This window comes from Paramisgurnus dabryanus, chromosome 18, assembly GCF_030506205.2.
Source record: "Paramisgurnus dabryanus chromosome 18, PD_genome_1.1, whole genome shotgun sequence".
In the NCBI taxonomy this organism is placed as follows: domain Eukaryota; kingdom Metazoa; phylum Chordata; class Actinopteri; order Cypriniformes; family Cobitidae; genus Paramisgurnus; species Paramisgurnus dabryanus.
This window is the reverse complement of record NC_133354.1, coordinates 6,323,191-6,336,153: the sequence shown is the minus strand read 5'-3', so window position 1 is coordinate 6,336,153 and position 12,963 is coordinate 6,323,191. Positions and strand designations below refer to the sequence as shown.

The window sequence follows — 12,963 nt, the reverse complement described above, 5'->3', positions numbered from 1 at the left end:
TGTTGTATAGATTTATGGATATTCATAAAATTGCTTCTATATGTACTGTGGTGTAGGCTAAAGGCTATCTGATCATATTGCTGATGGTTATGTTTAACGTGATGATTACGTGCTGCGCGAATAGAGTATATATTATTATAAGTATACGTACTGTAGGCTAATAATAAGTGTGCCCTCCCATGCATTTCATATGCCCCCCTTAAGACTGAGGTCTGGCGACGGGTCTGGCGAGAAGGAAGAGTCTCAGTTACCTGTGAACCATCCACCTGTGTCTGTTACGGGCTGTCAGACCTAAGCGTACGTCCCCCTGGAAGGGTATCCAAGGCACCCTGCAGGAAGACATCAGAGGATTGAGTCCATCACCAGTGCACTTCTACGGAATTAAGTGACAGGTAGCCATTCCTTACCAGATCGAGTATTGATTGTGTCTTTCTTTTCATTCTGCCTCCAGGAGAAGAGGAGCCTCGTTTCCCTGTCCCCCCCCCTGGAAGATCTAGCTGGAGGACATAAAGAGAACTATTTTAACTTCCCCCTTTCCCCTTCCCAACAGTATTTTAAGTAATTTAAATAAAGTTGATTTTATTAATACTTACGCTTTGTGTGTCTGGTCATTGGGGTGGCTTTGGGACCTCCTCGAGGTGGGAACTAGGAAGGGGCGTGACTTACAACATCTGTGGTCCGCTCCGACCTGTGACAAATATAATAATGATAAACATGAATTGTGAACATGGAATTATTCTTCTAAAATCGCTAAAGGAAAACGAGACCACAAAATCCCTTCGCCAGGCCACTGGATATCTTCGTTGGGCTGATGGGTGGTACCTTACATAGTCAAAATAAAGCTGTTTCAGTCTAACACAATTTAAATCTTATTTGTTTGTGTTCAGGTGTGGTTGTGAATAAACTCCTCAGAGAGATCCAGGAAACTGAGATTCAGGTTTACCTGCCTACTTGGTTAACTAAGAAAACTGAATGATTTAGTGAAGATGATGATTTTATATTTCTGAAGAAGAGTCCCTGCTGTGGATGTGAAGAGTTTTATTTTAAACAGAACGCTGAGAGTTTAAACTAATTATTTTACTAAACTGAAAGTAAAAATTTGAAGAAGGATTTTAACGTGAAGCTTAGAAAATGGCATCTAAATCTTTTTCTGAGGAGGATTTTTCTTGTCCTGTGTGCCGTGATATTTTTATGAATCCTGTTTTGTTGTCTTGTAGTCACAGTATCTGTAAAGACTGTATTGAGAGATTCTGGGAAAGTAAAGGATCTAAAGATTGTCCAGTTTGCAGAAGAAGATCTTCAAGGGATGAACCTCCAATAAATTTAGCTTTGAAGGAACTGTGTGAGACTTTCTTACAGGAGATAAGTCAGAGATCTTCATCAGTTTGTCATCTTCACGATGAGAAACTCAAACTCTTCTGTCTGGATGATCAACAGCCGGTGTGTTTGGTGTGTCGAGACTCCAGAACTCACAACAACCACAAATTCTGTCCTGTTGATGAAGCTGTCATTGATAATAAGGTCTGATTAATAATATTCAAAACATTTCATCACATTAATAACATCAAGAACTGATAGACATCTTCACAATGACAAATAAATAACAATAATGTTGATTTCTTTCAGGAGAAACTCAAAACTGCATTAAAACCCTTACAGGAGAAACTGGAAATATTTGAGGAGTTTACACAGAATTTGGATGAAACTGCAGAACATATAAAGGTTTGAATGAAACATAATGTAAATCAAGGTTGTACAACACAAGTATTTTGTAAATGTATTTATTGATCCAGATCTGATTCAGTCATTATATGTTTCTGTGTGAAATGTGTTTTGTATCAGATTCAGGTTGAACGCACAGAGAAGCAGATTCATGAAGAGTTTGAGAAACTTCACCAACTTCCAGTGGCGTGTTTACCCACCACGCAAACCACGCAATTGCTTGGGGCCCCACGGGCTTGGGGGGCCCCCTACTGTCCACAAGCGGTTAACTTATTTAATGATTTTTTTATTTAATGATTGCAGAGTTATAAAAAGTCTGCGTGGTAAGCATTCCGCTTTTTTCTTATTTTTTTTTAAGATAACACACTGAAGTTGCAGTACTGTATTAATTACATCATTTTAAATACATCTTATAAGGAATTTGCCAGCAAAGGATATATCTGAGATAGGCTTAAAAATATTTTTCTGTACAAAAGGGAGGCCTTTTGGAAAAAGTTTGGAAACCACTGCGGTAATACCAAGACCTTTATGTTTTTGACAGATAATGATTCTTTATTCTTTTGAATAAGACAATGGGCAATATTTGTATTTTTAAACCAAGAATTTTTTTCTTAATGTTGGGGCATGGGGGGCCCCAGGTCCTTGGACTTTGCTTAGGGCCCCCAAAATGGTAAACACGCCACTGCCAACTTCTACATGATGAAGAATCAGTCAGAATAACAGCACTGAGAGAGGAAGAGGAGCAGAAGAGTCAGATGATGAAGGAGAAGATTGAGAAGATGAGCAGTGAGATTTCATCTCTTTCACACACAATCAGAGTCATAGAGAAGCAGATGACAGCTGAAGATGTTTCATTCCTACAGGTGAGAAGAAAGAACTTCAATCTTCATTCTTCAAATCTATGATTGTCATTTTCAAACATTCAAGTGAAATGTAATGAATAATCTGCATGTGTGTGTTTTTAACAGGACTTTAAGAGCACAATGGAGAGGTTTGTATTGTGTTTGCTGTTTCTCTCAGTGATTGTGAATCTAAACTCACAGCAGAATCTCAGACTCCTGAATGTTCTTTCAGAGTTCAGTGTAGAACGTCAGATCCAGAGGACATCTCAGGAATGATGATCAATGTAGCAAAACATCTCAGCAACCTGAAGTTTAATATCATACACAAGATGAAAGAGAAAGTTGAATACAGTGAGTACAAAATACAACACTGACTTCAGATTTACTCTTAACATCAACATTTATCTGAAGAGTCTCTCTCTCTCTCTCTCTCTCTCTCTCTCTCTCTCTCTCTCTCTCTCTCTTTCAGTTCCAGTGACTTTGGACCCAAACACTGCTCACTGTCGTCTCTTTCTCTCTGATGATCTGTCCAGTGTGAGACGCAGTAAAGATGCAGCCCTGTGTCCTGATAATCCAGAGAGATTTGATCTGTTTCCATGTGTTTTGGGTTCAGAGAGCTTTAACTCAGGGATTCACTGCTGGGATGTTCATGTTGAAGACAACACATGCTGGGGTTTGGGTGTGATGACAGAATCTACAGAGAGAAAGAATGACATATTATCCAGGAGTGTGTAACGGCGGCGCGCCCTATTTAACTATTATATATATATTTTTTTTAAATCTAGGTTCGGGCGCCAGACAGGTATTAGCCTGTCACAAGAAAAATACAACAAAAGTAGTACCACGGATACTCAGTACGGTGTTCTTAAAAACCACCAGTTACGAATGTCACAATAATACTCAAAAAAAAAAGAAAAGCACAATTTCCACTTCACTTATTCATTTTATATATATATATATGAGTTTTCCAATATTCACAAACAAATCATAATAATCTCACAATTTTCATAAAGACCACATTTTACACATAGGAATCTCACATTAGTTCATACAGACACTTTTTCACTTCATACCCTCAATCAAATTCACAGGGAAATACATCACATTTCATAAACACTCCAAGAAAAGGAAAAAAAAAAGTGTCACCATGGTTAATGGACTCTCAATAAAGTAAATGCACAAGGCAACCAAAATTTCCCTCATGGGTACATTCCACTTTAGGAAAATAAGAAACACCACAGTCTTGATAGAATCTGACAGTAAAACACAGCTACGGATTCGAACCTCAAAAACATTCAAATGTTCATGCAAAAAGAGAGAGAGAGAGTTTCAAAACTCTCGCTAACCACATCACATAATAAACACTTACAAAAAAAACTATTTTAGTGGGACTTTAAACGTGACTCTCGTAAGAGCGACACGTGAGGTGCTTTTGTGAATGGGTGCGTGTGTTTGTAAGTGCGTGCGTGTACGATACCGCTGACCAGGGAGAGACAATCTTCGGGTTTGTTTAGGAGTTCTTCCCGCCCCCGCAACATCAGACAACTCCCTTATGCCATGGTTTTAGCTTGAGCAGATGCAGTCTTTCGGCCACCCGGATGTTATATGGTAACGCGTTACTCCATTTCTCATTCACTCCGGGTCACACAGGTGTCGAGTTTCACAAACACGTTTGTAAGAACAGTCTCATAAAACGCGCACACTCTTCCTCAATCTTTGCACAGAATTCCACGTTTGCGCACTCAAAAGACACGTTTCCACTTCACCGTTGTTTCACATACATTTCGTTTAACTCACTGCTTCCGTGAAAGTTATTGATACTTGCGTTGAGTTCACACCAACAACATCCGTCACAGCATGTGGTCGATATCGCTCCCGACTCACAATAAACTGATCTCTTCACTCACAGTGCTCTTTGTAACTCACACTAACACGCAGTACACTCTTAGCCCCTCACAGTTTTTCAGTGTGTGTAGCTTGTCTAGCCATTTTTTCCCCCCCCACTTCACGCTATGACTCACGTTTTAAACGCTTCCGTCTCAAGTTCAACCGGAAAGAGGGAGGGGTTTTCTCACTCCGTCACACTCCCCCCCGCTGGGAAAAACGACCCATGGTGGACGATAAGAAACAATTTTATGCAAGGTTAAAAACCCAAGAATTCTTCTTCATTGGAAGTTTCCTCGAATAACTCTCTGAGTTTTTCTTTTTCCAGGTTTTCGAGTTCTTCAGCATTTGGATAGCATGGCTTCAAATTACAAACATGCACAGTTCGGACATCTTCTCCAGTTGTTTCCAGTGTAATCTGATAATTCAGTGGACCCAACTGTTTCAACACTCTGTACGGACCTTTCCACTTTGGGGCTAGTTTTGCACTAAAATGCCGTTGTGCACTTGATTGTGGAAAATTCCTTAACCATACTCTGTCCTTCTCTTTGAAGGTAGCGTCACGTCTGTTTTTGTTGTAACTCCTTAACTGTCGTTTTTGAGCTTTTTTGCAACATTCTTCAGCTTTGGATCTCAACTGGGCAAGGTGGTTAACTACATCATAGGCTGAATCGGATGGTAACAGATTTTTACATTGAAGTAATTTGTCTATTGGGCCTTGTAGTTTTCTTCCAAGTTGAAGTTCCGCTGGAGACATGCCAATGCTTTCCTGTACACCAGAATTGAGTGCAAAACGAAACTCAGGTAAGTATGTGTCCCATTTTTTGTGGTTTTCATCCACATAGGATGCAATCATACACTTCAAAGTGCGATTTACTCTCTCTGTTCGGTTTGTTTGAGGGTGATATGCAGTTGTTAACTTTTGTGTTATGTTCCATTTTTCACATAGCTCTTTGAAAATGGAGGATACAAACTGGGTACCACGATCTGAAAGGATGAAATCAGGTACGCCCCATCGGGTGAGAATTTCAGTTCTGAAGATGGTTGCTATGGCTTGAGCATTTGCATTGCGCATTGGGAACAGTTCAACCCATCTGGAGAAGTAGTCTATGAAGACTAAGAGATATTCATGACGGTGAGTACTGCAGGGCAAGGGTCCCATGATGTCTACGCCCATCATTTTATTAGGTTGCACGATTGTTACTGGTTGGAGTTTCCCTGCTGGTTTTTGATTTTCATATTTGAACTTTTGGCATTTTTCACATGCTTTGACATAATTTTTTACGTCAATCCACATCTTTGGCCAAAAAACAACATCTTGTAGTCGTTTGAAGGTTTTAAAAATACCTCCATGACCACTTAAGGGATTAGAGTGGTAAAATTTCAAAACAGTTGGGATAAGACTGTTAGGAAGGTACACTCTATAGTGGACTTTGTCATTGGACCTGTGAGTTTTGTGATAGAGTTTATCCTCGATTACCTCATATTTGTCTTTCCAGGTGCTGTTTTCCTCTGCTATGGCTTTGAAGAGTGTGGTAATCTCCTGATCTTTATGTTGCTCTTCCCATAGACTTTCAAGTGTGATTGGGAGTTCATCCGTTTCCTTTTCCCTGGAATACAGATTACATCCATGGGTGCTGGGTACTCTTGAGAGAGCGTCAGGTGCAATGTTGAGTTTACCCTTCCGGTACTCAATGATAAAATCAAACTTCTGCAAACGTAAGGCCCATCTAAGGAGACGGCTTGACGTTTTTGGGGAGCTCATAACCCATTGTAGGGCCATGTGGTCTGTAACCACAGTGAACATGCGGTGTTCGAGGTAATGCTGCCATTTTTCAAGTGACCAGACAACCGCGAGACACTCCTTTTCAGTTGCACTGTAGTTTATTTCAGCTTTAATCAAAGCTCTACTCGCATAGGCAATAACAATTTCCATTCCTTTGTCTCTTCTTTGGGTCAGAACCGCTCCGAGACCGGTGTCACTGGCATCAGTGTACACCGTAAAAGGAAGTTGAAAGTCTGGGTGTCCTAGAATAGGTGGTGAGGTAAGGTGCATCTTTAATGTCTCAAAGGCTTCTTGACATTGTGGTGTCCAGTGAAAAGAATGGCCTTTCTTTTTTAGGGCATTGATGGGTTCAGCAATCTGGGAAAAATTGGGTACGAACCGATGGTACCACCCGGCTAGTCCGAGAAAGCGCTGAACTTCTTTGACATTCTTTGGTACTGGGTAAGTTTTAATGGCTTCAACTTTGCTCGGATCTGCTGTAACTCCATTAGTGCTCACAACATGTCCTAAAAATGAAATTTCTTTCAGACAAAATTTACATTTTTTCAGATTGATGGTCAGTCCAGAATCCTGCAGTTTCTGAAAAACAGATTGGAGGTCTTCAAAGTGCTGAGTAACTGTGGGTGAGTATATGATGATGTCATCAATATAAACGAAGCATGTTCTACCTCTTAACTCCCCTAGTACAGTTTCCATCAACCTTTGGAATGTGGCTGGAGCGTTTTTTAATCCGAAAGGCATCATATTAAAATGATATAGCCCTGAGGGGGTGATGAAAGCAGTCATTGGTTTGCTCTGGGGGTCCATAGCTACTTGCCAGTAACCACTTTTGAGATCAATTGTAGTGAAGATTGCTGCACCAGAAAGTGATTCAAGTATCTCTGTAATGTTGGGGAGTGGATAAGCATCATTTTCGGTAACTGCATTTAGTTTCCTATAATCCACGCAGAATCTGAGGTTCCCGTCCTTCTTAGGGACCAAAACCACAGGGGATGCCCATCCAGAGTGTGATGGTTCTACAATCCCAGCAGATAACATTTCCTCAAGCTGCTCCTTCACTATAGACTGTTTTACAGGTGACATGCGATAAGGCCGTTGCTTGATGGGAACTTGGTGCTGTGAGTAAATAATGTGTTTCAAGACATCTGTGTGACCAGGTTGCAGAGTACACACTCGTGAGTAGTTTTCTAGAATTGACCTTAATCTGGTTTGGTCTTCAGGAATCAATTGACTTTCACTCACAGCTGTATCAATGAAAGTTTGAACATCCTTGGTGTCGGGTGATGGCATCACTGTAGGCATTGGTGGAGGAACAGAACTGAGTAATGTGAAGCTTTGGTTGGGAGTAATTTCAGATTGTTCAGGTGGTTTGCAGGATAATGCACGCACTCTGTGAAAATCATCAGGTACACTTGCCCAACCTGGCTGAAATGGGTATTCTTCCATTGGTGTGGATTTAAATGAATACTTTCTGTCTGTGACATTTATTTGCAGACCAGTGAAAAATATGAAATCAAGTCCTGCTACCACAGTATAAGCAAGTGCTTGAGGAGACAAAACTACAACAGGTAAAGTACAAGTTTTCCCATGAAGCATAAGTTGTAGTGGTATCCATCCTAGTGGTATTTCTCCCTGTCCATTTGCTAAGTACAACGGTCCAAGAGTCCAAGGCTTAAGTTCATCTGGCATTGCTAATTTTTTCCACAGACTTTCATGTATCATCGTATATGTTGCTCCCGTATCAAGAATTGCTTTTCCAGACCAACTTGCAATATTAATAGGGATAACCAACTGTTGGGGAATAACAGCATTGGGAAAAAACACTGTTTTAGATGATGGTTGTTGAGGTTTCTTGCCTTTTCGCTCACCCTTGATTATCTTTGCAGCTGAAACAGAATTATTGGTTGCTTGACCTCCTGCTGGCTTACGAGAGGGGTATGACCTTGGTTGGTTAACTTGATGTGGTGGTTTTCCTGTTTGGTGCGATGATGAAAGAGCATATTGTGGACACTGTCCTGGAGAATGCTGTCCTTTACATCTCCAACATTGTACTGGATGCTTTTCTGGGGTTTGGTTGGTACTTAATTTCTGGGTTGCATCTGATGAATATTTTCGTCCCATACCTTTCTCATACTGTATCTGATGTTCGTGATCTCTTTCTAGTTGTTGACCCAACTTTATGAGTTCATCCACCGTAGACACACGTCCCCGTAGTTGGCTAGCGAGGTAAGGCTTTAAACCTTTCAAAATCATTTTGACAATTTCATGTTCCGAAAGAGACGGTTTCCATCTCTTGCAGAGAGCTCGGTATGTGAAAGCGAAATCTCTGACATTTTCTCGTTCTCCTTGAGATCTAGTACGAACTCTTTCAGCTAGTTCATCTTCGTAGTCCTCAGAGAGAAAGGCTGAAAGAAAAACAGTCTGAAACTCATTCCAGGTTTTAATCTCAGTACGAGCAACCTCCCACCAATCACGTGCTGTGCCATACAGTACATTTCTAAAAGTGGCTAATAGATCACCTTCAGTAAGGGGATGTAAAGCTAAAAAGTCCTGGCATCTGGCTAGGTACAACAATGGGTCTGTATCATCACATGGTCTTCCATAGGTAGGGAAAGTTAACTTTAAATGGTCACTTTTTCCAACAGGCATAAGGGGTAATAAGACATCATTTGTAATGTCACGAGATGATGGATGAGTGGTGGATGTGGTAGTGTTTGTGTGTTGAACTCCAGTATCTTTCCGTGCAGCAGGTTTCAAGTTGTGTGCTGAAGTTTCCTCAATTTTTGTCTGCAACTCCATGACCTGTTTTGTCAGATTATCGACTTGTGAGTTGCAGTGATTACATGTTGTAGACATTTGTTCTTGACCTTCCTGAAGATTTTTATGAGTAGACCTGATGTCTCCTTGGAGTTCTACCTGGAGCTGTTCCACCATGAAGCCGACTTCAGACAGCAGAGTAGAGGTAACTTTTTGTAATTCCTCTGACATCATAACTTTAAATGCCTTGATTAGGTGATCGGATTCCCTTTGTTCTTGTGGTTCGGAGGTAGCTAACATGGTAAATATTTGCTGATGATTGTCTTCCACCTTTTTATGTAGGTTCACAAGTTGCTTTTCATGGAGAGAAGTTGCAGATTTTTGCTCATGGGTAAGTTTGCTGATAGCTCTTTCCTGTCGTTTCATGATATCACACATATTTTCCCAGTTGCCTTGCATTTGAGCAGTAAGATGATGCATCTCCTTTCCAGGTGTGGGAAGGAAACCAGGCAAGTCATGCTGTGAAACTGGTGAAATGGGTGAAGCTGAAAGAGAGTCACATAGCTGCATATGGTCAGGTCCTTGTTCATAAGTGGGAACTTGCACTAGATGACTGACCACTGGAGCTGGTGAAGCAAATTGCACATGAGTGAGAGGCACATTACTCCTAAATTGAGTAGGAGTTGATTGGAAAGTGTTTATATTATGTGGGTGGAAAACTCTTGGTGGTGACCAATGTGGAGTGGGAACATCAGGTGGCGGTTCAATATCAACACAAGTAGATTGGGGTGTTGTGGGAGTGGCCATGCTCGTAATATTTGAAAGTAAGAGAATGATAATGCGTGTATACAATCAATAAAGCAATTTATATGGATTTAACTGTGTGGTTTTGAGGAAAAAAAAAATAAAGGGGGTCATGCAAAATAACAAACTTGTAAATCAATACAAAAAGGTACACTTTAAACAGTTATATGGTATACCTCTAACAGTTCAACATACTCAATGTAGATGAGAGTGAGAACAATATAATTGCCAATTGTCCCATTCAAAACACACATTTGACCCTTCAAACAAAAAAAATTCTCAGTCCACAAAAACTGGAGAAAGTATTTAAATTGTATACAACAATATAACAATTTTCAATTTCCCACACTTTTGAAAAACACATAGGGTGGCATATTCAGAATATATAAATATAGATGTGCGGTTCACATTAAATGAAACAAGCATAAAGGTTTTTTGTAACAATATGGGGAGTTCAGATCTTTGTGACAATATGTTCAACACTTCAAAGTCACCCTATACACACACACCTTTCAAAAAAAGTCAATAGAGGAAAAATAACAAATGAGAGACCTTTTCAATCCAATGTAGCAATGTGGTACATGAAGCCTAACACTTTCAAACCCCCGCTTAGTTCACATTCAATGTACTCAAAGGTCTATTCATCACAACAAATATTAATCATTTACACACACATTCACATTTCAGTGTTTCAAGTAAGTCCCTGTTTTAGTGTTCAAGTGGTTTAGTGTGTTAGTGTGTAGTGTTCAAGGTCCCATTTTAGTGCTTCAAAGTCTTTAGACACGTTAGTTCATGAGGGCCCTATCCCATAAAGGTCCCTGTTCGGGCGCCACCTCTGTAACGGCGGCGCGCCCTATTTAACTATTATATATATATTTTTTTTAAATCTAGGTTCGGGCGCCAGACAGGTATTAGCCTGTCACAAGAAAAATACAACAAAAGTAGTACCACGGATACTCAGTACGGTGTTCTTAAAAACCACCAGTTACGAATGTCACAATAATACTCAAAAAAAAAGAAAAGCACAATTTCCACTTCACTTATTCATTTTATATATATATATATGAGTTTTCCAATATTCACAAACAAATCATAATAATCTCACAATTTTCATAAAGACCACATTTTACACATAGGAATCTCACATTAGTTCATACAGACACTTTTTCACTTCATACCCTCAATCAAATTCACAGGGAAATACATCACATTTCATAAACACTCCAAGAAAAGGAAAAAAAAAAGTGTCACCATGGTTAATGGACTCTCAATAAAGTAAATGCACAAGGCAACCAAAATTTCCCTCATGGGTACATTCCACTTTAGGAAAATAAGAAACACCACAGTCTTGATAGAATCTGACAGTAAAACACAGCTACGGATTCGAACCTCAAAAACATTCAAATGTTCATGCAAAAAGAGAGAGAGAGAGTTTCAAAACTCTCGCTAACCACATCACATAATAAACACTTACAAAAAAAACTATTTTAGTGGGACTTTAAACGTGACTCTCGTAAGAGCGACACGTGAGGTGCTTTTGTGAATGGGTGCGTGTGTTTGTAAGTGCGTGCGTGTACGATACCGCTGACCAGGGAGAGACAATCTTCGGGTTTGTTTAGGAGTTCTTCCCGCCCCCGCAACATCAGACAACTCCCTTATGCCATGGTTTTAGCTTGAGCAGATGCAGTCTTTCGGCCACCCGGATGTTATATGGTAACGCGTTACTCCATTTCTCATTCACTCCGGGTCACACAGGTGTCGAGTTTCACAAACACGTTTGTAAGAACAGTCTCATAAAACGCGCACACTCTTCCTCAATCTTTGCACAGAATTCCACGTTTGCGCACTCAAAAGACACGTTTCCACTTCACCGTTGTTTCACATACATTTCGTTTAACTCACTGCTTCCGTGAAAGTTATTGATACTTGCGTTGAGTTCACACCAACAACATCCGTCACAGCATGTGGTCGATATCGCTCCCGACTCACAATAAACTGATCTCTTCACTCACAGTGCTCTTTGTAACTCACACTAACACGCAGTACACTCTTAGCCCCTCACAGTTTTTCAGTGTGTGTAGCTTGTCTAGCCATTTTTTCCCCCCCCACTTCACGCTATGACTCACGTTTTAAACGCTTCCGTCTCAAGTTCAACCGGAAAGAGGGAGGGGTTTTCTCACTCCGTCACAAGTGGAGTCTGGTATGTGAAATATCTCTCTGGTGAATACGCTGCAGTCATTACACCAGAAACAGATCTTTGTCCCACAGTGAAATTGAAACTCGAGAGAATCAGAGTTGAGTTGGATTATGAGAGAGGAAAACTGTCATTCTCTGATCCTCTCACTAACACACACATACACACTTTCACACACACATTTACTGAAAGAGTTTATCCATGGTTTGCTGTTGGGTGTAATATTTCTCCTCTGGTGATCTTACCAGTAAAATCCTCTGAAAAACTCTGAATCAGGGATTTAATTTGAGATTGATTTTGTTTATAAAACAGCTTGATGTTTTTTGTTGATGTTTCTTTTAAGATGAAGTTCATGAAGTTGTTGTTTTTGTTGACTGTATTGATTGTGTTGAGATCTAATTGATTGAGGATGAATTTGAGTCTTCACACAACACAACTGATCATCAGGGTAGGGTTGCACCAGTCGTTCGTAAGTTCTTACTTAAACTGGGACGTAAAGTCCAAACTAGAGGCTTAGTAACTACTAGCTAGTTTATAACTAACTCTTTACTTAATTCGGTTGCACCACTTGTTCTTAAGGCAGAACGTAGCTAGTAGGTCGTAAGCTCTCCATAAAGTAATGCGTTGTCGCATAGAATGACGTTTATTTTCCTTAACCCAATCACAAGCCTTATAATGGGCAAGCAGGAAATAGTCTGAACAGTACGTAATTTCAAACTCATTCTTGTCTCGCCTAAACTGAAAGTTAAAAAAAGACGTTAAAGCATATGTTATCGAACTCAAAACATTACACTTTTAATTGAAAATATATATCCCACACATGGAAGAGAAAATAAACAGGAAGAAATTTTAAATCTTATTTTAATTGATGGATACACAGAAAATTAAACAGTTCTTGAAAAGTCGTTGACGAATTTGCGGCTCTTCATAATTAATACGAGCTCATCGATGTTATATAATCTGGATGACATCTT

At 39.9% G+C, this 12,963-nt stretch overlaps 1 protein-coding gene across 1 annotated transcript; it reads left to right on the top strand.

Annotated features, from left to right (window-relative positions):
• Positions 1 to 1,113: 1,113 nt before the first annotated feature.
• LOC135721447 (E3 ubiquitin-protein ligase TRIM35-like) lies at positions 1,114 to 12,430 on the top strand. The gene is made up of 15 exons (XM_073812620.1): positions 1,114 to 1,521; positions 1,627 to 1,722; positions 1,843 to 1,986; positions 2,403 to 2,585; positions 2,691 to 2,713; positions 2,797 to 2,915; positions 3,034 to 3,291; positions 5,073 to 5,089; positions 5,173 to 5,252; positions 5,398 to 5,467; positions 6,784 to 6,857; positions 9,087 to 9,196; positions 9,334 to 9,382; positions 9,483 to 9,500; positions 11,945 to 12,430. The coding sequence occupies exons 1-15, from the start codon at positions 1,132 to 1,134 to the stop codon at positions 12,258 to 12,260; spliced, it is 1,947 nt and encodes a 648-aa protein (XP_073668721.1). The 5' UTR covers positions 1,114 to 1,131; the 3' UTR covers positions 12,261 to 12,430.
• Positions 12,431 to 12,963: the final 533 nt, after the last annotated feature.